The 26,981-nt window shown below is 36.3% G+C and overlaps 1 protein-coding gene across 7 annotated transcripts in view; it reads right to left on the bottom strand.

Annotated features, from left to right (window-relative positions):
• Positions 1–3,592: 3,592 nt before the first annotated feature.
• Positions 3,593–26,981, bottom strand: part of PPM1B (protein phosphatase, Mg2+/Mn2+ dependent 1B) — a 60,779-nt gene continuing 37,390 nt past the window's right edge. For 4 of the 7 annotated variants that reach the window (XM_057384618.1, XM_057384616.1, XM_057384619.1 and 1 more), the window contains exons 3-7: positions 24,166–25,029; positions 22,173–22,290; positions 16,408–16,519; positions 13,216–13,273; positions 5,470–7,302 (exon numbers count right to left, since the gene is read on the bottom strand). In XM_057384618.1, coding sequence (XP_057240601.1) covers positions 7,045–7,302; positions 13,216–13,273; positions 16,408–16,519; positions 22,173–22,290; positions 24,166–25,011 — 1,392 coding nt within the window. In that variant the 5' untranslated portion in view covers positions 25,012–25,029 and the 3' untranslated portion in view covers positions 5,470–7,044. The other 3 variants (XM_057384621.1, XM_057384620.1, XM_057384622.1) reach the window with 3 other exon arrangements.

Raw genomic sequence — 26,981 nt, forward strand, 5'->3', positions numbered from 1 at the left:
CCCAAAGAAACTAAAATACATCAGTAGAGAATGGTGCACTTTCATCACAGCTTCTCTTGAAGCAGAGTTTTTAAAAAGGCAATTCAGTTTGGGTTTTTGTTGTTTTTTTTTCAGAAAATGTCATACTCTTGCAAGGAATGTAACATAAGGAATGTACCATTTTKGGGTTCTCTTTTTAAGTCCTGGACTCTAACACCCGAGGGGAGTGTTTTATCTCACAAAACAGAATTCTAATTTTATTAATTTCCATGTAATTTCTTTCACTTAAGCTTTGCAGATCTTTCAAGGTGATAAAAGCGAATCACATTTGGTCATTTTCTGACAGAACTTTGCATTTTAAGTTCTCTGAACAATACCAGTTTAAAAATATCTCGTAACTAATCAACATATTTCAGAAGCCACCTGAAAAAGGCCGGAAAAATCAGTATTTCTACATTTAATGATCAGATGAACTTCCAACATTGTCATCAGGGTCTCCTGAATTTGATTCCAGCTTTTTAAAGGTCAAGAGCAGGGTTCTCGCAACACTAAACACCATTACACAATACACTCAAATTCCCACAACTCACCTTGAATTCCAAAASTCTGAGAAAGCAGGAAACCAGGGTCAAAGTTATTTCTGAAGCAGACTTGACACAACAGGAAAAATGTTTTTCAACAAGACTGTTTGTAGAAAGAATCAATACACATTCTAAACACTTGAGGCAACTAATTCAGTGTTTTCCTTCCTTTACTAGGAAGGACAACTGCTTCCAGACAAAGATTACCCAACTGAATGGGAATGTCCATTTTTTTCTCCTATCAGCCCATCACCACAACCTGAACCCTTACCAGTCTTTGTTAGGTTAAAAAGCAGGTGTTGATGCAACCATTAGTTGTTGTTAATTCAGTCACCAATCACAGTATCAGCACAGCAAAGACTTTTTAGCTGGAAATTCCCAGTCAAGCTGCATATAGACAAATAAGAACAGCCAAGGGCAGAAGCAGAAGGAAGATCTCAATAATCCCAGTCAGTCTATAAATCCAGCCATCACAGCAAAGGAGAGCTTCAAGATTTTTGAAGAAGGAAATGTAAAACCTTTGGGGGAACATGATATTTCAGATGTACAAAGAGCTAAGCACAGCAGCACTGGTGAAGTGACAGAGTAAATGATGGAAACGAGAGATGAGCAGTGAGTTGACAATCCGGAGGCACAGTCATGCTAAAATGCAGACGTTGCTCGTGTTCTGATCAGAAGACAAGCAGCCAGGTACAAACATGAGACAGTACAAACCAAGCAGAGCTAAGTCAGGTCTGTAGAGCAACAGCCTAAATAAATTCAAGCACGAAAAGTTCAGACTGGCACACTGAGAAAACAGGTTACAAAGACATGAGACTCCAGGTTGAGCCTTAACTGCATGAACTGCATACTTACCTGGATTGTACTATGTCAATTCAGTGACTTTGAGTACTTTTCCGTGGTTTTGTCAAATTGCCTTCATCTCTGAGAGCATCACATGCAGTTGCTTACCTACACCAGTGCAGCTCCCTCCAACTTCATTTTCAGTTTAAAGCTAAAAGAGAACTATTAAGAGCCAAAAGCAACAAACCTTCAAATTCAAAATTTGCTTTTTAACCCAAGAAACTGTAAATTAGTTGATAATTAAAAACTGCTTAGCATGTGGCCTGTTTCTTTGGTTTTTTTTTTTTTTTTTCCAATATAAACCTATTTCTAATGGTAAGACAGCATTGCTTTTTACTTCATCTTCCAGAGCCAAAAGTTGCCTATTACAGCTTGGTTCAATGCTGTAACTGATCTCAAGATCCTATCATTTTTGGTTTCCTCTCAAAGTGCCAAAGAAAAATTACTGGTTTTCTGGGGCTAATTTTACTTTTTAAGTTTTAAGCCAGTGATTATGGCTGACAGTGTACAAAAGCTCAGAGATGAAGTGGCTGAAGTCCACTTTATACATTATACCAAAAATCTATCTAGCCGCTAATAGCTAGCCTGTGATGCACCAGAAGAATCAACAACTTAACAGTTGGTTTGGTTTTGTGTTTTTTTTGCTGCCACTTTTGTGTTTTGGTTTGGGTTTTCTTAATCCATCCAAATAGCAACACCAGCATCAAAATCATACTTAGGACCACGAAAAATATGGATATTTTGGCCAACTCTCGCAAAGGTTTGCATGTGGACTCAAATAACCACATGAAGATCCAGCCTATTAAGAGGAGACTGTCCCAGGAGTTGATCSCTTATATGAGACTTCTGAGGTCAGAGTGGCATCACTTATATTTGCATCTACTTCACTGTCCCCTCTTCCGTTTAAAATGTTAATGAGAAGCAGTTAAAACAGATCTTTCTTTTGCTCAGAGATTGTATTTTGGAACTGACATGGAAAACTTTGTCTGTTACAGGAGAAGTTATAAAAATGGAATCAAGGTGAATTTGACAAAACAGAAAGACCCRAGGTAGAAGAGGTACTTCCCACTCTCAATATTCTACATAAGTATCTTAATGTTAGTTACCAGGTGGCAACATAATTAAGACAATATAATTTTAAAAACCTGACAAATTACGGCAAATAGATGAACAGATTTTAACATTCATTGAAACTTCCCACACTAAGAATACAAAGTCAACAAGCACAGTTTTTCTTTTTCCCAGGCAGCTGAAATCTGCACAGTAGTTTGATTAAACTAAAAACATGCCTAGAATTCATAAGGAAGGCATGGTTGGCAAGTAGTGCTAATTTAGAGGAAAAAGGTGTTTTGGTTAACATTTTGATGTAGCTGTGCAAACTACAGTCTTTCTCTTTGAAAAAACTGTGYGCCTGCTTCACTTGGATAAAATGAAACATAAATCCTTTAACTTAAGGGAGACTTAATGTTAAAAGTCTACACAAGTAAGTGTTCACAGGCCTGAAGCTTATGGAGTACAAGAAGTCTCACCAATGCAACAAGAAACTAAAACTGCTCATGAGAAAAACATGCAGGGCTTATGCTGTACAAGGAAATACAACAAAAAAGTTTAAAGAAGTTACAAATTAGTAGAGTCAAAAATCTACAGATTGTAAAGATGTCCACTCCACAGTAACTCCAACTATTCAGGCAGGTTATTACCCTGCAGTACCAATATCACAGAGGATTCCATTCTCCTCTTCCACTCAGCTAAACAACTAAATTAAGTTGGGGAAAAAAAACGTAGAAGTTCTAACATGCAAGTTTTAACATGAGAGAAAATTTCTATTCAAAACTCTGTGCAACAGTGAAGTTTCATAGGTTTAACCTCAGATCTTAAAGAAACTTCAGGAAATGAGCTGATCAAAAACTCAAATTTAATCTGAATCTTTAGTTAGTCTTTAAATGAATGTTCTCCCATAGCCGGACTACAACTCCAGCTGAACTTGGGATGGATTTGCCCAACRAGCACCAAACACTGTTTGCACTCTTTTGCCTCCCACAGAGAAGCCCACTTTGAGACTTGTGCCTTTCTAAGACAAAGGAGCATATTTAGTACAGAACAAACCGAAACCCATCAACTAAGAGACCTCATAAATCCTACTGGGTTATCTTTTTATATGGAACACTTGCACCTTCTTAATAGGTCCTTCTCAAGAAAATAGAAAGCATGTCACACTGTTTTAGCAATCCTTTATTGAAGATAACAAGTTGGTTATGTTCACTGTATTGTATGAAACATCACAATATCATACTGGGAAGGTACTATCAGTACAGGGTTGGACCAGAGCGGACAGCCTGAACAATAAACCATTTTGCATTCTTCATTCCCTATCTTTTAACAACCCCAAAAAAACCAGTAAAGGGACAAATACCTGTTAACATCATCATTTAAAACACTTTAACTTACAAGGCTAAAATCTAATGAATAAATAAAATATACTGTGGCAATAATCCTCTCTAGACCAAAAAAAATAATAAATCAGATACACAGTGAATCAAAATGACTGGGAAAGCTGGCCTTCGGCATCAGTATGAAAGAGCGTGTGTTTTTTTACAGACTCACCATGGGGATAAAGTTACAGAAAAATACCATGAATTTAATTTCACACAAAACCAGTTGATGACTGTCATTAGCTTAAAACTACACACAAGGGCAATTACATCCTCGCTGAAACACAGTTTAAACAAATAGGAAAATGTTTACAAGGCATCCACAGCATGTAAATCATGTACAGATGGATACATTCATTATTTCCCCTCCCCAATAGCTTTTATTTTAGATAAATACTTTACTCTTCCCCATTTTCAGCATTTACTGGACTCATTACATGCACAACTCAAAGAAGTCAGAAAAAAAGTCAAGGTTATTGCAAAAATAGAATTAAACTAAGAATCTTCAAGTACCTTACATGACAGCCACTCTGTACCATGCCCATTGCTTATAAAATGAAAGGTCATCGAACCCATGAAAATATCTCTAATATTTTCTTAATTTAAAATAGATAATTTTAAGTGTATTTATAGTAATCTCAAAGTGATAAATTGAACTTTGAAAATAATGCAAACAATTAAAAATTATACCCATATTACACAAGACTTCTGTCTGTATCTTAAGCTCAAAAAAAATCAAAAAACTATAGAAAACCACATATAGAACAAAAAAATAATCACAATTTACATTATAATAAAGGCAAATTTTCAGCATTTTTAAAAAAACCTGCAGCTGTGAGAGATGTCAAAGCAAGTCACTACTACCTAAAAATTCACCAGTTTGGTTTTTTTAAAAAGATTTTTCTCTAGCAAGAGTTGAAGGGTGTGTTGTACACATGCGTAAAATTCTTACTGGTTTTAGATGCCTAGAATCTTCATATATTATTGCCAAATACACTTATCTTCAAGCAAGCAGTAGGCAACGTATCACAATTTGGACACCGCAGGGAAACCTAACGGTCTGGTAATACAGGTAAAACTGGAAAATTGAAAAAAAAAAAAATAAAATACACATCTGATAGCATATTGCCCAATTGAAATTACTTCCAAGCCACAGAGCTGCAAAGCCTTCCAGCTCGGTAAAGTGAAATAAGAAACGTCTCAAACAATTACTTGTACTCTCTCTCAAGCTTGTGTGTTGCATTTCATTTAGCCACAGTGTATCTTCAGAGTACACCTACAATCCCGTGCACCTCAGGTACATACACCGATCTGCTGAGAGAATATTCCTTCCTTCCTTCTTTTTTAGGGCCAAAGTTCATTACAGATGTAATCAGTATGCCTGAGGCTGGTAAAAATACTGTAGTACAGGCAATGCTAAGAGTGGCAATATCAGAAAACACAAAAATGAACCAATGATGGAAAATTCTAATATCTTTCTGCCCATTTCACAAAATGTTGGAAATCCACCAGAAATTTTCCCTTGTATTGAAGAAATCAGATTTAAAAGTTTTTTCCCCCTTTCAGAATCAAAAGCATTTTAGCAGATTTGTAAGGCTACCACGGATCTTCTAGATCTCCAGCACCCTACAGGAAAAGAAGAGGAGAAATATTACTACTCACCAATACAAATGAAAACATTTTGTTGTACTTTGGATTTCAGTGGCATAATTAAGAAGAATACTAGCATAAGACAGAAAATATTTTCCTTGTTTTTCATACCTGCCCACTTCCACATACAAATACTTGCTTTTTGTCAATGTCATGATGGAATTTACTTTTTTGAAATGTGAACCCAGTAAAGCTATTATAGCAGAATGACTTAAAACCAAGATTTATCTAAAATTGTACTAAATCACTACTATCAATACATCTGTGGACTACAAAATAAAAAAAGCTCTACAAAACACCACTGAACTCAGCTTTTCACATATTCCTGGTCCGCAAGAAATTCCCGCAGGGGCTCATTTTCATTACGGCAGTGAAATTTGTACCTATTTTGAACAATTATATCTTTGTGCAAGTGTTATGTTATGCACTGACGACTGACACAAGAGTTCCAGATTGGAGTTATTAGCAGATGAGCTACCACTATTGCAAAGTCCCAATATTATCACCAACCTACCCAAATGCATGTCCGTGTATGTGCTGCACCCAAAGAGACAAGGAAAAGATTTGGTAGGAAGCAAACTGTAGAAGAATGTTTATTCATTAATACGCCTGACGTTTAGCTTGAACTTGAGAAATGTTGACCCAATACATAGGGTCAACAATAAATAGGATAAATAGGATTATGATGGATGCTCCAAACCAAAAATCACTCAAAGCTTTGTAGAAACTAATGAACACCATGAATTCATGTCAGAAGCTATGAAAAGTTTCAAATCATGTCAGAATGATAACACGCCAAARAAAGTTTATTACTTGCTTAAAAGAGTCAATATGCATACAGATATTATTGCACAGCATAYTCTTTATTTTTGCTTGATCACAAGTTATTATAAGTTGACACCAGGTACTAAATTTAAGTACATTTTCATTTCTGGATATATGCTATGCTACAACCCGTGAAGTAATAAGACCATTGTCTAGAAAACAAGTCTTTATGATGAACAGTGGACACAAACTAAACTGAAAAAAAATCAAACATTGCATAAGTGACAACCTAAAATGTAACAGCTTTTGTAATTTAGTTGTAATAGAAACTATACACAAATCAAACAAAACATGCAGTAAATGATGTTGGGAAAAAATAAAACTTGAAGAATTTGTATAATTCAATAAAATTGCATAAAGATACAACTAAGAAGTAAATTACAACAAACAAACACATACCATCAAAACTATTCGTTAAGAGTTTCTTAAAAGAAAACATACTGAAATGTCTTTTTGTATTATCATGTTAGACTCCTGTTGGTGTCACAGAATTTAAAAAACGAAAATCAAAATCTCAAATGGGAAGTTAAATCTTCAACAACATAAAATGCAATTACTGCAATATCCCATAGCAGTTGAACTTCTAAGAAAATAAGAAACTCTGTATAAACAATGTGTACAAACAACTGAAGTAAAACCAAACAGTCTTCTAGGCTAGCAGTAACAAAGGCGTTGAGATGTAAGCCGAGGAAGCGGCGGCAGGCGAAGCGCAGCGCTCGTTTCGCTGTGGAGTGTCAGGCCTGCTGCTCGCTGCTCTGCTCGCTGCCCGCGCCCTGGCGCGGTGCGGCTGCGGGTTCGGTGGCGGAGCGGGGCTGCGCCGGGGGCTCGGCCGCGCTGCGCTCTGCGCCCGGGCCCTGCAGCTGCGCCAGCCGGTACCCGGCCAGCATCTCCTCCAGCAGGTGGCGGTAGTTCCCCCTATGATTAATCCGCATCTGCCTCAGCGCCTCCACCAACCTCCCCTGCGGTCCGCCTTCCWCGGCCGCGCCGGGCTCCTTCGGTTGAGATTCAACACCCCAAAAAAATCACSAGTTAAACTAAAAGATTCTCTAACCACATTTTAAAAAATAAAAAAAAGTATTTAAAAAAAAAGAAAACCGAAAAAACTACTTTTTTTTTTTTTTCAAACTGAGAAAACATCAGCTTGGCTCTAAATGAATATGAAACATCTTACTAGCAACACACAACTTAGAATAATATATTCCATGTTTCTCCTTTCATACAATATAATTTATGAAATGGTAACTATTAAACCAGCATTTTTAATAATTTCAATTCATTTTGAGCCAGTCAAGGTACCTCCTCCCAATTAACTCCATTTTTATTTCAAATGTATTAGATAAAGATAGATGACAACCCCCATAACTTTGGTCATTTGTCAGTGGAAAATTTTGAAAATTTAAGCTTCTTTAGCCACCAGGTCAACATATTTAATTGTAAATTACTGCACAGGCAGTAGCAGTACAGTTCTGTGAACAACTTAAAGACAAGAAACTACTGATAGCAGTTTAGTTAAAGCATCACATCAAAATAAATGCTCAGTGTTTTAGCAAACACTCTGGTTTTCGCATGCATGATGCTGCCAGAAAAGAAGCAAGCAGCTACCCATGAGCACCAGGAATGCTGGTATTTGAACAATGTAAGGCACACTTTGGGCAGATTGTGTGTCGCCTAGAAAAACTGGCAGATAGAACAGTTACTTAATGTCAAACTTCAGAACCTACAGCACAAAATCTGAATATCAAGTACTGTTAAGGAATGGGAGTCCCCTCAGCAAGTTACCTGCTTGGTTACGAGCCTTCAATAAAAAAAATGTGGTGTTTTTTGATGATAGACTTTCACAACTGCKACAGTGTTTTAACACTGATACTAGGTATTTTCACTGTCAAATGCTAAAGCAGTGCTGTTGCTTTAAGGGAACAGTACATTTTAAATTATTAATATCWAGCAACTTATCAATCTAGACAAATGAAACTGTATCTCTGGAAGCTGGCAGATTTTGCAAGACGTTAGAGGCACAATCCAGACTGTCTTGTTTACATGCTGACCTCATTTTATCATCATRTAGTCCAAAAGCTTCTGAACTAGAAGTGCTGCTGCCACTGATTTACAAGCTTAATAGCAGCATTGAGAAAATATCTTGGGATCARTAAGATTTTGCATGCTCTATGTAGTGTTGCTAGAATAAAAGCCCCAAGACCAATTAGCACAGTCCAAGTTAAAATGGGGACAGTTTTACCACAAGAATAAGTATTACTGCATGTAACAGCATCCCTTTAAGTTTATTTTGCTCAGTAAAAAGAGAAACCACTTTCACAGTRGTCTGCTGTGGTCTTAGTCTGAGATGTTTTGATTCCCATGTACTAGCAGTTTCAAAAAAATATACYCAAATATGAAAATATTCAAGAACTCAATACTCTCTTCAGTGAGGAGAGGCAAGATAAAGGAGGTAGTTTTAATGTATGAAATGGGACTGATTTAATGCCTTCTAAGCATAGTGTCAGTGAAAACTCAGGGCATCAAGAAGAGGCTACAAATGCATCCTGTTTCTTGTTTTGACAAAGAAAAAAATCCACCTGAGTTATGTGTATGTCCAGCTAATATTAACCATGGCAAGACTTCCAGTTTTTTTTTTAAATTCAGAGAACATTTAAACTCCATATTTCGTTCCATCAGTTTTGCTCTGAGGCTGGCCTTACCACATGTACACCCTGAATGTCCACATTTCACAATACCGAAATCTTTATTTCTTTGGCAGAGAATAATTTTGCTGCATGCAACAGTGAAGAGTAAAAGCAATAAGCAATATAATAGCAGCCCTGAGACTACTAAGCAATYCAAATGCTGGTAGGAGCTGAATGAGCAGTGCTGTTAGTATTTGATATTCAAACTCACATCCTGCTTTGTGTCGCACCCTATTTTATCGGCTATTTTGTGCTTCCCCTGTGCCTCTCCGTGCTAATAGACAAGAAACCCCACAGACAGTAGGACACCAACTGCTTCTTCATATAGACAGAGATTTCTCACTCAAGATGTGTGGCTAGAACAGGTCCTTGAAAACTGTGGTTATTGTGCAAGGTAGGATTTGTCTTCTTTCACATTTCAATTCAACGTAAGTGCTACTGACCATAAAAACAAGAATAAGGTTGTGCTACCTATATTCAACATGAGCATTCACAATTTTTACACAAGTTTTGTGCTATTAAACTAAGTGTATGAAAAGGGCTGCTACATATTAAAGTCAGGATTTACAATATTGTGAGAAGGGTGTATGAGTTGTGTCCATTTACATCTTTTAAATTATGTGTAGCAGCCCTTAATGACATATTATTTGGTTCAGCTAACTGCCAGAATGTATTATAAAAGCAAAAGAGAAATATGATTGATTTCAAATAAGATGCTCAAAGGCAGCTTTAAACAAACGCCACTGGAACTATTAACAGAGCCACTAATTTTCACATTGTTCCTTGTGTTTAAGGATACATACATATAGTGAAGTAGTCTAATTGGGTAGTAGTCTCTCAGTCTTAGGAACACATCAAAATTTTAAAAGTCAGAGAAGTAGAGTCATAGAGAAGGAGCAGTGCTTTAACACAGTAAGTAGTACAACTCTTCAGCAGTATTGTAACATCACAGTGTAACAATTATTTAGCTATAAATACATTCTTTCAAATTCCCTTTAAAGATCTGAAAACATCAGGGCCCAACACATAAGAGATTTCTGTGCTTTCACTCCTGTTTGTAAAGGCACAAGCCACCACATTTATAGCAGAAATCTCAAACACTGGTAAAGTTGTTCGTTGTGACCGCAGTGCAGGGCTCTCTTTGGCCCTGGATTTATAAAATACTTGTAATCTGCTGAGATTCCTAGCAGAAAAAACTTAGACTGCTATATCCACAAACCAGACTAGTGATCTCCGAATACTGCAGTAGTAAGGATTCTTTCATTTCTTAGACTCTTGCTCTGCACGACATCTCCTTATTTAGGCTCTATGTTAAGGATTCTCAGATAATACACATGTAAAGAATAAAAAAAAATTTAAAAAAATCTAAGCACAACACTACCTGAAATGTTTACAGTGCTGAGTAAAACAAAGCTAACCTAGAAAGAGATACAACCATGGTTTTAGTTTATATACTTTCTAAGAACTAACTTGCAAAGCTATTATGATCCACTTCACAGGAACTCAGAGTAASTATTTTTAAATTGTTAAAAGCTAAAAAGCATATTCTTTAGAAGGAAGTCATATTCTCAATTGCAAAAGTTAATCTGATTGCTGTTTTTGTAGTCTGGAGGGTTTTTTTACTCCTTTGTACTAATAATTTAGCAACTAATGGCATTATTATTTTGCCAAGATAAAAATGGCTCTAGCCTTATATACAACTGTAAGATGGAAGATGACTGCCACAGGCACACTTTCCAGTCAGTAACAGAGGTATTCTGCACAACACTCTCAGCAGACACATGTACACTGTTAACTAAACAAGGTGAAGCATTCTCAAGTGCAAGTCAAGTGCACCTTTGTGCACTGCAGACTCGGCATCCATGTCTCTAGCTCCTCATTTTCCATAGGAACATCTGTTCTTGCTTCATACTAGTTTAAACAGGAGCATCATTGGCTAGATTTTGGTCTCACTTGGCAACGTCATCATCAAATGTACTGTATGTTTCCTTCCTACCTTTGCTTCCTGTTTAAATGTGAGATGTGTAGCAACAATATCACTGCGTGTAGACATTCTGAAGAGTTGAGTAACTGAACAATTTCCTTCCCTTTTAATCTCTCTGGAAACTAAAGTATCCAGTTCTGAAGGCTACAAGATCACCACATAAAGACCTGAAACTGAGTAAGAYCAGGAAGGAAGTCATATTTTCATCACCTCAGAGATGAGGCCCTCTAAATTCACCCACTTCAAGGATAGTAAGATAACTTGCTAGTAAAGTGCAAACTGGAACTGTATCTTTCACCAAGGGGGAGCTCATCCTCTAAAACTACTCTGGGTCAGTACCACTTAGGGTGGAAAGAATAAATGTACTGATTGGCAAATGACATCAAAAGATCAAACTCAAATTTAGTCCAGTCTATTTAAAACACATCATTTTTGAGATTTGAAATTCTATACCAAGATAACAAAAATTCAGGAAGCAGACTGGAGTGTACTGCTCAACATCTCTTATCAAAGAAACCAAATTAAAAGCCAAACCAAGTACTCAGGGATTTTAAGGGCAAAAATGGCCAAAGCTGTTAATGGTATGTTCTTCTATAAGCAAAAGGCGTATTTGGGTTAGCTACCTCCTTTTATTAAATTAAAATGGATGATGCACAAACATTTCCTGAATGGAGCCAATAGACAAAAGGATGCTGCACTGCATGTTAAGACTTTTAGCAAACTTGCATCACTATTGAGAAGTAAATCCAGACTTAGAACAGGWGCATAATCAATGCAACTATGGCATATAACATTTCCAAAAAGTAAGCATTAGATAAACTTGTAAGGTTTATTCTTGAAATATTAATTAATTTGTTAAACCTCTGCTGTTTTAATTTCTATTTAATTTTTAAATAAGCCACTTATAYCAGTAACTTTTCCCCAAAAAAGGAGGGAAAGTTCTGTCCAAATAAAAAAAAAGAGGTGCAGGCTCACAGACGTGCAGTTTCCTGAAAGACTAAAGAAGCTAAAAAGAAAATTTTGTCTATCTTGTTTTGGGGTACTGTTGCAGTTTCTTGAAAGCAAAATGAAAATAGGATACCCTATCACTTTCAAACTACAYAAAGGAACAAATCCTAAAAAATTAAGTTTGAGATGTCTTCCCTATTTGTAYTCTAACAGAATAGTGTCCCCTTCCACCCACACAAGCTTTCTAACTGAAGATAATAAATCAAATATAGGCAGCTAAGAGGACAATGGGAARGACAGTAATAATTGTGGTGAGAGTGAGTATTTACTATCTCAAGGTGCACAATTGGTAATTTCAAGGTATTTCAAGTGCAACACCATTCACTGTAATAACTACTAGACTGAGGGCCTTGTAGCCATCTCAGAAGAAAAAAAATGTTACAAAGGATTTACTAGAACAGGAATGGTACTTCCACAAAGTAGTTTACATAAACTGTATAGGAAATGACAATGTGTACATCCACTGATGTTTTTTATCTTCAGTTTTCYTGTTTTTAAACAAATTTAACCACAACTGGTAGAAACACGTTATTACTTATTTACACTAATATTAAGAACTCCTAATAATCACATTTAAAGGTACAACAAACCATATTTCAACATACCATTTAAAATTCAACTTAGAAATGGGCAGAAGAATGTAAGTCACTTTAGAAATCATAACTGAAGTAATATAAAATCACTTCACACTTTTCCTTAGTCCAGTAGAGATGGAATACAAAAAGACAGTGTAAATACTAGGAAAAGGGTATCAGTCCGGTTATCTTTTATATTCAATGTACCAAGGCCTTCCACACTTGCAGAAGACAACAGGAAGTGTGTGTTTGCCCCCACTTGTACTACATTTCTGGACAGTAGACATAACAGCTAGTTAGGTTAACAAATTTGCTTAGTTAGGTAACGAATTTGCTGACTATTAACTTTTTACAATAAAACGTAATTTAGAAAAAACCTGCACTGTTGTTCACAGATTTGACTGAGAAAGTAGTAGTCACTTATTTAGATGTTTAAAAAGACTTACAGAACTGGGTTTTCTGTCAGTTTTCTGTCTTTTTGAGGATGAACCTCTGCATCAAAACCATCCAAAGCAAGGTAAAATTAGCAGTATGCTACAATAAACATCTTGTATTTTTAATACTTTACTGCCAGTGATGACCACTTTTGCTTAATGTATGACCCAAATTTGACTTTCACATTAACAAAGAGGTGTAGCAATCAAAATGAGAACTTACCCCCTCATTGTCTCTGTGTGGATTCAGCCTACTATACACAGCTTCAATAATATTACGCCTAAAAGAGAAGTTTTAAAAAAATTAAGCACAACAAAGGATTTCAAAACACTGAGAAAAGTTTCATCAGCATATGCATTTCAAAGTGTTTAAGGTTCTTTTCATCTGCCTTTTAAAAAGATGAAACCCACACTGTATCTTTACTCATTTTCAGCAAGATRTTTGAGGATCTAGCAACTGGTCAGGATTTTTAAAGACTGAGCAAAGTAAAACAATTTTCTTACCTTACACACTCCATGGTCCCCCTCCTTCTAGAGTTGCATATTCAGATTTTGCCAAGAGTAACATTTAAATACCTATATTTCGTAGATTTTTTTAATAAGCAAGTTTGCTGCTTTTCTTGCCTTATTTCTGTATGTGGAACTTGAAGACAGTTCAGTTTTCCCCCATTTTTATTACACATACACAGGCTATTACAAAATTTTGAAGTGTGGTGTGCAGASTATACAGTCTCTGAGATGTGTTTTCTATTGTCTAGTCACACTGTAGAAATTAAAACACAAAAGCCACAAAGCGAGACTTTTTTTCCGGCAGTGCCATTTAAGGCCACACTTTCACAAGCAGGCAAATAAGCACAAAGAACTTCACAAAAAATAAAACCCAACATATAAACAGCCTTCTGAGACAAAAAAGGTTATATACTCACATCTTCAAATCAGAGTTAAAACTGGGAAACATTCAGACAACTATAATAAATATGACCAAAGTTACTGATAGCTTCAACAAAAAAAGAACTGCAACATGGAYTAAGACTCTTAAGTCTGGAAGTGACCAAGATCTTACAGAATGAGGGGTACCAAYTGTTGACTCTTCTAAAGAGCACAAAGGCATCAGATTAAGACAGAAGTAAAAGTCTCAAATACACAGTCATGCCTTTTGATGCAACAGAACTTTCTGCCCCAGAATACTGAGGATGCTCCAAGTTTGATGAGGCTTCTTGYGATCATATTTAAGAAATATGGAAAGGTTGCATAGCTGAGATTATATGGGATCCACTGGCACTGATGGAAGATCTTCCTAGAGAAAAGAAGCTGAATCTTTTTGCTGATGATACAGGAAAGGGTTATCACCATTTAGTTCCACATTTAGTGACAGAGAAATGGCACAATTCTGACTGAATGTCTGTACCACATAAAGCAAAGGTACCTCCAATGTAGCAGAAAACACTTGYACARTCCAAGCAAGGCTGCCACAGAAGCAGGAGGTAGCCACTGCAGTGGATCTAAACAGACATGAAAGRCAGGTCCTTGGGAGTCATCCAATCTTTTTCATTCACTTTTCTTTCTTTCAAAGTGTATTTCTCTGTGGTTCTCTTTAATGGGAAAACTCAGGAAGAAGATGCTGAGTGGACCTACTAGCACCCAGGTGCCAGGGTAGCTCAGCTTTTGTTTCCTTCAGCAACAACCAACCATTCTTGAGGCAGCATTTGAAATCTCAAGGGGATTAGAGTCAAGCCACAAAAGAGGCTTTGGAAACTAAGATTTTAAAGGATAAAACAGCTCCAWMAACTGACCACAGCAGAGCTGAAACRTTAGRTCKYCTGTCTCAAAGAATGGGCCAGTAGGGGCTTCTACACAAGTAAGAAGCTCCAAGAAGCATCCACCGCCAGTGTAAGTGCAGCTATTTCAGAGGTTCCTAAGATTTGCAAACAAAATTTAGTCACAATGTTAGTGTATTGCATTTCTCCAGCTCAGTTATACCAAAAACTGGGATCAACTTTAACTGGAGCTGAAACTATGGATGTTAGCCACAGACAAGATTATTTTGCAACCTCTTCGAGTCAGGTCTTGGGAGTTCAAACACAAGGACAAAGCGTAACTTCTTCAGGACCTGGTAACATCACAGAATAATGGCTTCAAGAAAAAGAATATTCTCTTTTTAGAGAAATTAAGTTAGGCATTATGTGGGTTTGGGTTGTGTAGTAGTATTTTTTCCAAGACTTCCATTAACTTYCTGCAACTAAACGGAACTTAAATACATCACTGCCTGTCTCTGTYCTAAGTTTGGAGGCTAAGGACAAGTTACTTAATACTGCATAATATTCTCTTGAAAGAAACTGCAGGCACACTCCTGAAGTGAGGGGACTTAAAAGTCAAGATGAAGAGAAAGGCACCTAAAYGCAAATTCTGAAACAAGTCCATGAAAAATGTAACTTGGATCACAATAAATTAAWACAGGATGTATAAGTCAAGGTTCCRGAACAGTGAAGCAGTACATGATCCAGTTTTTCATGAGCAAAACAACAAAACACAGCAGCTGGGAGGCACCAAGTAGAACARGCACACCAAAACTTCTCTGAATGCCTGGGATGCACACAAGTGGAGAAAAAGGCCCAGAATGTACAGATACTTCCAAGGCTATGGCAAACAGTTCTCATTCACAAGTGCATGCAATGGAAATAGATGTACGCACACAGAAATGCTCAGATGACAGGACTTCACATTTTGTACAATACAAATATTCCCAAAACAACATGMTCTATGCCAGGGAACAATAATGAGTCCTACTGTCTGGGGAATTTTAGATTAACAATTGTTTACACAATCTTAAATTCTTAATTTATAGGTTGCTAGAATATCACCATTGGGCTCTCCAGAAAGACAATGCAATTTCTGAAGGTTTATGCCTGGTAAGTTTTAAGATGCATATGCTAGTTCAATATTCTTTGTTATCTACCAGTTTCAGACTAAACAAATAAAAACAATTTTCTCATGAGAATCTTTGCTGAGCATATAATTACTGTCCCAAATTTGTAATGGATACTAAGTAGTTGGGAGAACATGACATGAGGAAAACTGATCTCGTGGCATTCTGATATACACATTGTTTGACAGCTCTTAACAAATGTAAAGCAGCAAAAAGCCAAGAATACATATATTTCTATTTTTTGAAATGTTCATMTGGAAATAGTAAACTAGGATGTTATGTACCAGAATATGATTGATGTGTTTCCTCTCTACCATTCTGGAATGGGAACAGTRATACAAACTGTTTATCTACCGCACAAGGCAAACTAGCTTCAAATATTAAAAAAACTTGATTTGAGTATAGCTATTACAATAAGAAAATGTTAAAAACATTTAAAGAGTTTCAGTGAATTTAAGAAATTTCAAGAAATTCCAGTACTATACTCACTTGCCAGCTAAACCACCTCCTGGTGGTAAATTAGGGATATTCTCTGCAGTTAAAATACGAATAACATGAGCAAGATCAGGCATTCCTTCTTCACCCGATTTTTCCATAATTTCTRATTTAAAAACAGAAGAAGTTCTGAATTAATATCACCCATTGGATAAAACACTGAAATATAAGATATTTTTATTTTTTAAAACAGACATTATGAAAAAGTTACATGTAAACAGGAAAACATTCTTTACATTTCAAGTTAACAGTCTTTGCATGGTGGAAGAGAGCTCAAATTCATAGTCTGTCTTCCCAGTATGCATCAAGCATTTCWCTCTAAGAGAAATTCAGAAGCAGACTGTGAACTGAATGAAATACCCTGGAGATAGCAGCCTGTTCTCTCTGMAAAAGGACAGCAGCTGGGAGTCTGTTTCAGTTAGTGTCCCACTGCAGCACAACAYGTTACATCCATAAAGCCAATGCTTCCCAGGGATTTCGTCGTGCTTCGTTGTGARGCTCAAAGGCCTGAATCTCCTGGGCATAAACACTCTGACCATCATGTTAATCAGGAGGATATATCATGGACAGATAATATTACCACTCAAGAGGCCAAAGCAGAATACAAAAACGATGAGAAATAATTAGAAGTAAGGTATTCCATTTTCAAAGCTGAAATATAACACAAGTCCAGTGCAAGTAAATTCTTCTACCTTGGAAAAGAAGTGCCTAAACTGGAATAAATGTTCACTGTTCTCTTTCCTCAGGGTTGCTGTTAAGATGAATGTGTAGGATCTCTGTACACATTCACACAGGTGTTACCCTACCAGCTTCCAGTCATCAGCCCCTGCATATTCAACAACTACCATGACATAAAAAGGTTCACTAAGTTACCTCCAAATTGTACTATGCATGAGTCACTCATTTTTTAGAGAGGATTTTTTTTCTGAAAACCAACTGAATTAAGGAACAGAGTGCCATTTCCTATAGACACTGCTCCAGATAAAATCCTCTTTGAGACACAAACCAGAAGAGTTAAGAATGAAACCTCTCAAGTATCATAGTAAAAAAACKTCAGTCTGTATCCGGGCTACTATCCAAATATAAGATACAAACAATTTAATTTTTTTTCCAGGTGATTATATGCTGGATGACTGACTGGAGCTTAAGCCAGAAGCAGATACAATCTGAGTTTCTTAAGTTAGTAGAAAAGCACACMACCTACCTACTTTAAACCCTTCATCCCAAGTTTCCTCGTATTTATACCTTTCTTGATGTCTATCACTTATCTAGGAAGCAAGTGATACTCAGGCTTCTCTTAGGACTACTAAGATCAACCAAGTGATTGGCAAGGAACTTGCTCACTTTGTATCAGGCAGATCGGTAGTAAAGACCCCCAAAGCAATTACTTGCAGGATAATTAAATTACCTTGCAACGAGTAAAGCACTACCACACTTCCAAACCCTCATTTTAAGCTAGCACCATACAATCTTTACAAATAAAATAGGTGCCCTACATYTAAAAGTGATTAAAGACTGTTCCATGAAACTTGATGTGCATTATCACCCATCTATTCATTAAGGATCAATCATGGCTAGCAAAGGAAATGACAGCTGAAAAAGTATGCCTGAATCTTAGGATTTGGATCACTTCTTCACGTAAGTTTGCCACAACTCTTATACACTGCATCCTTTTGAACAGTTCTACTTAGTTACAAGTAATTGTACTGCTAATATGTAATTTTGCTGAGACACATTTGACAGGAAATGTATCTTATGAATAAATACTATTTATACCAAGAGCAAATCTGGTTCTGTACGTAGGAAAAGTAGACAAATAGCAAGAATAAGAAGAAAGACTACAAAAGCAAGCAATTCCTAAATATTAATTGTAAGCACAAGTGTTACATCTTCTTAGGAAGGAATGAGAGCAATCACAGCTAAGGATAGTTGTATGTTTTTTGGTACTTGAAACATTTACGTTAGACTATATAATAACTCCTCAGRGAGTGCTGAACTGAACCAGGAAGCATCTTCTCTCCAGTTCTAAAAGGTAGAAAATCAGGAATTCTGGTTGAACTGATCATCATCTTTCTCTTTTCCTGATATTACAGGGAATAATTTCATCCAGAACTTGTCCCCACTCTTAAAAAAAGTTTCCTAATAGAAAATCAAGAATAAAGCAAATAAAGCAAGCATGGCTCATTTTCATTACACATCAGTTAGTAGAAACACACTGTAGATGTGCTTGACAAAGGCCACTAGAGAAAGAAACCAAATGTTTTCAGAAACAGATTTATGGGCATTTAAAAAGTTTTCACCTTCATCTCTGTGATGTTAGGAATAACCCTGCAATTAACTTTGCATTACTAATTTCCTGATATTATTATATACGCATTAAAACACTTTTCACTAAAAGCCTAACATCTAACTCATGGACAAGCATTTTGAAAACTCAGGTAACATTTTATTTCAATTTTATATAGTCCCCAATCAGACAGCATTACAAGTTTTCCATGTTGCAGCATCACCTTTCATGCCCAGCTACYATATTACAACAAATCAGTTTTGCATACAGTATATATTCCACATATGTAAAATGCCATCATCCAACTCAGCAGATCAACTAAGTATTTACCAATAAAACTGTTTAAGCCTACACAGATCATATGCCCCTATTTATGATTTGACTGAATTGACTCCTGTGCCTAGTTTTCTCCTCATGGGACCAAACTTTAGATCTCTGAAAAACAGAGAAAAACAGAGAGCAGAAGTAGTATTTGCAAGAAGCAGTAAAATGAGTGACCTAGCATAACCTCACTACTGTCCAAAACACCTGTGGAAGGTCCCCCATCCATGGCAATGGGGCTGGAATTASATGATTTTTAATATMCTGTCCAACCCAAACCATTCTGTGATTCTATGACTGTATTTTGGAGAYRGACCAATTAAATGACTCAAAMCAGAAGCAGGGCTTTGCTCAGAATSATAAATGACTCAAGCACTAGCTTAATATCATTAAGTATTTCAGTATACTCTAGAAGGGGCAGCTTTGGAATGCACTCATCCACATTCTGTCAACCTCAAAACCCAAACTAGCAAAAGAGCATAGAAAGTTCTCTACAYTATGACTTGCTTAGTAAATCTGCTAAAATAAAAACATCTATTTTGRTATTAAACCAGTAATTCTCTTTAAGGAACTCTGGAAAGATCTCATGGAACTACTAACTCAGCTTGTCATACAAATATACAGGATCTAGCATTCCACTTAGGAATGCACAAAGAGTACAAATGTTACATGTGCAAATATTAAACTGCTTTTCAACACAATTTTTTCTTTTTTATCTTTTTCAAAATCAAACAAAAGCATGCCTAAACACTGCTTTTCTCCCAGAGCCAGTTTAAAATGCCCTAGTAGGGAAAAAAAAATGTCTTGTCTAAAAGGTTTGATGGGTTAGTACAGTCAGCTTGAAATTTAACTCCACAAGAGAACAGAATCAGAAGAGTGTGTATTGATTAAGAACAAACACCAGTGATCAAACTATAATTGCTTCAAGAAGTCCCAAAGGATTTTATACTAAGCTCTAATGCTGCCCTGATTTATATTAATCACTTAGTGAAAGAGGACAGTATCCAAGAGAACTCATAGCTTTTGTTTTAGACAACATCTATCTTTGCAGCTTGGTAATTCAAAGACAAGCTTATTTTTTTCAGAAGGTTTTTATTACAGGTATAAACAAAACTGTTATTGGTTCTCAACCAAGCAAATATAACTTGTGAACTGATAAATCTAACAAATTTAAGAAAAACTGTTCTTGTTAACTTGTGTTCAGACATCTTTACTTGCTTTTCGAAAGGAACAGTTGTCATCTAGAAAGGTATTTTAAACAAATCCATATTATCAATGTCACAACATATCTACCAGGGTTTACATTTTCAGAATTAAAGAAAGTTTAAACCTTTCAGGCACAACTCTTTCATRCACTGTTTTCTACATTATACTTAGTCAAAAGAGGAACGGAAAAGTGATTAAGGCAGTTGTTTTTTCCTAACCAAAAATAAATTCTCACTTTCCAAAACTTTTCCCTACTGCAACACTTGAGATTATACTCTTGCCCCAGTGGTTTGGGTTTTTTTTTTTTTTTTTTGTTTTTCAGTCAAAAGTATCCCTGCTCACTACTTAAACTTTTAAATTAGATACTGTTTTTAAAAATTACAACAAATTTCTAAACTATTTTCCTCATGCTGCTCGGTGGTTTGAAACATTTTGCTAAAGCTTTTGTCATTTCTGAATTCATAATATTCAAGGCACATGTGTAAGGTAAAACAGAAGTCCAACAACTTTGTTTTTAATTAAGAAAACTGTGTCAACATTACAATTTCACAGAATTTATGAATGCAAAAATTTATTAAAAATCAGTTATTTTAAKTTCTTCTGAAGTCTGCTTCAATTACTTTCTCCACTTCTTGTCCGAATTTCCTCAAACACGCTAACTCTCATTTCTTGCTAAATACTTGTCATTTAAAGGCCTTGAATTCTGTCCAATTAGCAGACCACAGAATGACACAGGGGACTCAAGCAGGGGAAAAAAATACCAAAGAGCTGAAGCAACAGAAGTTCAAGCTTTGGGAAAACTAATTTCTCTGAAGCACTTAAGCTAAACAATCATTTTGAGTTATATTTGGAATGACTCCATATCAATTTAGACTACAAACTCTTAACTATTTTCTTTGATATGTGTGTTAGTTATTATTAGTTAAATATGATAATAGAGCTAAAATTAATCAGTTAACAAATCAGTTAATCCAGTCACTCTGATCGCAATTTATTTGACAGCTTTTCCATTTATCTCAACATTCAYTTATAAAAAAAATAAAATACACTGCAGTTCCATATATTTTTCATCTATTTGCTAACGAAGGGAAGCCAACAAGAAGCTGGCAATACTAACCTGTAACCACTGTGCACACCTGACTGCTGCCAGTGARGGCAACTGCTCCTGGCTCTGTCCCAGAGCCCATTAACAGCTCATGTGCTCTACTCTGACAGAGAAGATAACCGGTATTTATCTTAACTAGTGTCATCTAGGAAGCCTGGGATGTAAGCCAAATTCCAAGAAACAGGCCTAGAGTTAGCATTTGAAGTGACCACTAGCACTCTCTAATCTCAACAGAAAATACAAATATACAATCCATTTCAATTTAGATCCCATTTAAACAAGAAGAAAAGACACTATTACACAACAGCTGTGTGCTCACAGATACTTGCATCTGAAGACCATCATACATATATATTTTAATTTAGGTTGGCTACATCAACTATCTAGACAACTGGGATATTGACACAAAAACCCAGGACAACTTTTTCTTTTTGTCAAAAACTTGCACAGAAAAAGAGAAGAAATATTTCATATTTCTTTTAATATTTCATAAGCAGGACATTAGCAAGATCACAATTTACTGAGCTGATACAACACTCTKCGAAGTTGGTTAATTGCATTTTAACCTATTAAGACAATAGTAAAAAAAAGCTCACATTAAAAAATGTTTGCAGAATACCAGGATAAACTGGCCTGGTATAGCACATGGCCTAAAACATTCTTCCTGACATACAAAAGTTTAAAGTTATAACCAGGCCAGAATATAACCCAATATAAAGTGCCATAATGTCTTTCATAGCTTTTGTTTTCATGCTCAAGATAGTTATGACACTATCATGCTCACTATCACAAACAAATTGTGATTTGTTCACTATCTAGTGAACTAAATGGATTTCTTACCTTCAACCCGTGATTCCAAGTATTTATCCAACTCAGCATCTTTTTTCACTGCCTCCTCTGAGACCTTAGGAGCATTTGAAAAACAAACTAATACAATACTCATGTTATCACGACTCCCCTAAATAACAAAAAAAAAGGAGAAGTTAGTACCTTTTGTCTTATTCTTCATTTTTCTACWCTAATCACATTTGTACTTTTTCCAAATGTATTACTACAGGCAGAGATGGGAAGAAAAGCAACCCTGAAAAAACACTGTATTTTGATTAATAAGAACCTCTAAATCTCCCAACCACAACACTCCCTAGAATTAATTTTACTGATTTTGACTGTATACTCTTAGCATTGAAATTTAAATAATTAATAGGTTTATTTACATATCAACCATTTAAAAATAGTATCAATAAAACAGGTCAGAAATTAGATAAGCATGTAATGCTATCTGAAGCCAAATTATAAAACGACTCCTGTTRCAAAATGAAATGCAGAATACTCTCCTGTACTATTAGAATAGCTAAGCTCAAGCAACTAATTTGTTTTAGTTGCAGGGCGTTCATGTAAGCCATTACATGCATTACAAGTCTGTTTATCAGAATGTAGCTGTATCACACAGCACCTTGAAGCAAGTATAAAACAYGAATTCGTATAGCCAAGCTGACCTTATAGATTATCATGTGCTCAGAAATATCACCCAATGGATTTTTTAGATATTAATTTTAATGCCAGTTCTTTACTACCATCCTCTGATACAACTTTCCTGCTCATATTTAATTTTCAAAATTATAATTCACAGCCAAATTTAAAACCACAATTCTACGTCTCTTAGAAGGAAGAACCTTAATTTAAACTACTGGTTTGAAAATAAAATCTTTATTTTTTTTTTGTGTAGAATATTAAGTGCCCTTACTCTTATTGCATATTGTTGCTGTGTAAACTCAAGCTACTGGATAGTTCTAAGCATCTATCACAACAAATCCTTCTCCTGAAGCAATTAATTAAGCATTTAACATTAGAATGAATTCCTTCAGAAATACTAGTCAGGAGTTAGCCTGCATTCCCTTTTGTACCAAGCATATGAGGACMTCTATAATTTAGTATTATGTGGTACAATTCACAGCTTGAAGACAGAAGACAACATTCTAATATTGTTACAGAAATCCAGCATCTGACTTTGGAAAATAAACACGTGGTTAGCACTCAGTTTTACCAGAAGCATCCCAGTGTGACCATCCTTTAACAAGGCTGGTCAAGTGTTTGGTCAGAAAAGTCACAGCATTTAAACCGATCATACACTATATGGTATGTGCTGAAACACAGCCCTATTTCTGGGGAAAAAAAAAACACAACTTACCCTTTAGAGTTACAATTGTGAATTTTAATATTTTCCCCCAAACTGCACATTTTGTCTGTGGCTAACAAAGAAACTCSGTTTGCATAGTAGGAGTTGCACTTTTCAGGGAATGCAGGAAATGGAATATGTGTTCAACATACACAGACTGACCATTAGTCACTCCAAAGAAATTAAATTTGTGGAACACAAGCAAGCTCAGATGCAAGAGTAGTGTTACTCCATCTAAGCTACACTGAGCTGAGGGCACCACTTCAGGTGACAGACAAGCCTTGAAATATAGTGATGAGGAGATGGTGCCAAAACTAGCCAACTTCAAAGAACAAAACAACTCACAGCAAAGTGCCTTGMTCAGAATTGATTAATTTTATAAATTTTGTATTTAGAATCAAAGTTTAGAGTTGGAACTATATGCAAGCAATTCTTCAGAAAATAAAATAACCCTTATTTTTGCTGTTGTATTACCTCTCAAAGCATAAAGAATGAGGCTGYATATTCTTTAGCAAGTATATATAGTAAAATGGGTACAGAACTTTAAGGAAAGGAAGACGGAGAAGGGGGAACAGTAGGTCAGGAACTGCTGTTAACACTGTACTCATCTAACCACAAGATAATTTTAGAACAGCTGCTTGGAGAAAAGTTACATACCTTATGTAAACAAGTGTCCACTACCCAATTGCACACTTTTTCCAGGTCATCTGAYACTTCAAGTCTAGACTTTACAAATTCACAGAGCTCTTCATTGCTCATTACATCCCAGATTCCATCACAAGCCAGGATGATAAACTCATCTTCTTCTGCCCTTAAAATTTCACACACCTCAGGCTCTGGAGAAACAAGTTGTTCTGTAGGGCCTTTACCATCAACACATTTGTAGTCATAGTCCCCCAGAGCTCGAGAAACCGCCAATGAACCATTAACACGCTGAATCATGACACTGCCTCCTGCATTCTGGATTCGCTCTTTCTCCCTTGGGTTGCAAGGTTTGTGATCCTGTGTTGAAAAACAGACTTGTCCATTCCTATAGAGAACAGCACGTGAATCACCACAGTTGATAAAGTATACATGCTCAGGTGAAATCATAACTCCCACTGCTGTTGAGCCACTTCTGTCCATGCCATTTCTGAGGTCTGAGAAATTGCGCATATACTCATCAATTTTCAAAAAGCCAGTTCTGATTCCACTCTTGACATTTTCCACTGAAGGTTCAAGAGCAGATCCAGGTTTTTCTGTCGCCCTAAAGTCTTCATTGTTAGTGATGTGTTCTAATAAGTGCGAGGAGCAGTAATTTGCAACACGAGATCCTGCATGACCATCATAGACAGCAAAAAAGGACCAGTCCTCTAAGCCATGGGGAATACCTACAACAGCTGTGTGAGCATCTTCCATTTCCACTCTCCACCCCTGCATGCTGCTGAGGCCATAACGCAAGCCATTCCCYGCACCATGAGCATTATGTTTTTCAGTTTTTGGTTTATCCAAAAATGCACCCATGTTTATGCAATTTTGAATCTGGAAAACAGAGAAAAAAGTCTTATTTATGAAACCACCATTCCATACAAGCTCTGTTATCCCCTTCCCGCATTTCTTTTTTATAAAAGTGATAAAGAATGCATACATACAAAAGTCAACAAGTATACTGGAGGAAAAAATAATATAGGACACAAATGAAGTGTGAATTCACAAACCTCTGTTTGCATTTTTGGTATTTTCTTTGGTGGAGTACTGTCTTTTTTAAACAGTTACTTCATGAAAATTAAATGATCTCCATATGAAGGCAGAATAGTTCACATACCTTTTCAGCCCTGCTGATTTTGTCATTCTCTGCAGAAAGTAATTTATGATGGAAAAACAACAACTGTATCACTCCTACTCTATTSCCATTTTTACTGTGCTGTGAAGAAAATCAATTCGTGTTCATAAATAAGAACTGACTGGTCTCGCTAGCTTTGCATGTACCATGCTACTTTTCTGCATTCTTGTAAGGCATGGCAAAAGTGATAATACGGGAACATAGACCATCTGCCAAAGGAAACAAGGCACTAATGCCCACTTAAATACAAGAAAACCTCTCACAGGAACCTTTTAACAAATTTTACTTAGTCCTTTATAAAACAATCTTTCTATATTTACGACAGAATAATAGAATGGTTTGGACTCGCAAAAACTTCAAAGATAATCTTCTTCCAACAGTCCCTGTCATGGGCAGGGACTGCAACAAAGCCCCATCCAACCTGGCCTTGAACACTTCCAGGGATAAGGCATACACAGCTTCTCTGGGCAACCACTTCCAATATCTCARCATCCTCACAGCAAAGAATTTCTTTCTTATCTCTAATCCAAACCTAGCTTTTTTCAGTTTAAAGCCATTATCTTTGTCCTCSCACTACACTTGGCCAATAGTCCCTCTCCAGCATTCTTGTATGCTATCTTCAAGTACTTAAAGGCCTCCATAAAATCTCCCCAGGTTTCTACACTCTGAACAACCTCAGCTCTCAGCCATCTATAAAAGATTTTCACACGCTTACATGGGATTTTAAATTCAAAGATTCTGATGTTAAAATTTATTCAGTTACAAGAGATCTAAAGGAAGTAAATAATCTAAAATATCTAAAGGAAGTAAATAATCCACAGAAAGTTAGAAGTTCTTCAATATTTGGAGACCATCTGCAGAGAGCAAGCTCACAAATAAAATGTCAATAATCTATGTTGAAGGACTTCTTTAGAGGACTTCTGGTTTCCTCTCCTGTACTAAACTCAGATGTCCTACACAGACCTGAAAAACTAACTTGCCCTTTACAAAGTCAGCAGAGAATACATTCTTTAACCACATATCTCAGAAACTCAAATACTATACTTCTGACCATGCTAAATGTCATCACCCTATGAAATCCTTAGATGTGAAATWACAGCAGATTTAATCCAAAAGTAATTGGTGAGAATTCTGCCATGATTGATCCTGAGCAGTCACTACTCTCTGACACAGTAGTACCCACCAAGTCCTACAAAGTCATGAYGGTCTATTACTGGTTTAAGAATTTGTTACCAGGTCAGGAAGAGGTTAATTAATCCTTACTTCAGTCCTTCCCCCATCTGAACTAAGTATACACAGGGCTAAACATAGACAAACCAAACTTCAYACTACCTCTCTGCTACCATGATCTCCATGCAGTGCTGAGGATCCCCACTATTACAGTCCCCAAGAGCTTACTCAGCAGTTATGTGCAACACTGTGAATTGGTGGAAAGGACACACAAAATGGATCCACCACTGAGATACGTGGTCAGAACTTTTCACAACCTTTTCTCTCAAAACATCTGATTTTGCTTTGAAAACAAAATTATCACAAAATCCACAAAAGGCAGTGCAACATACCACCACAAACAAGAGTTCTCAGCAACTGATGTTCTCAGTTAAGAGCTGAACATTAAGTTCCATAGTATTAAGTACCACATAGTTTAATA

Source organism: Malurus melanocephalus, unplaced genomic scaffold (assembly GCF_030028575.1).
Source record: "Malurus melanocephalus ecotype Western Australia unplaced genomic scaffold, MMel_1.1 scaffold_723, whole genome shotgun sequence".
Lineage (NCBI taxonomy): Eukaryota > Metazoa > Chordata > Aves > Passeriformes > Maluridae > Malurus > Malurus melanocephalus.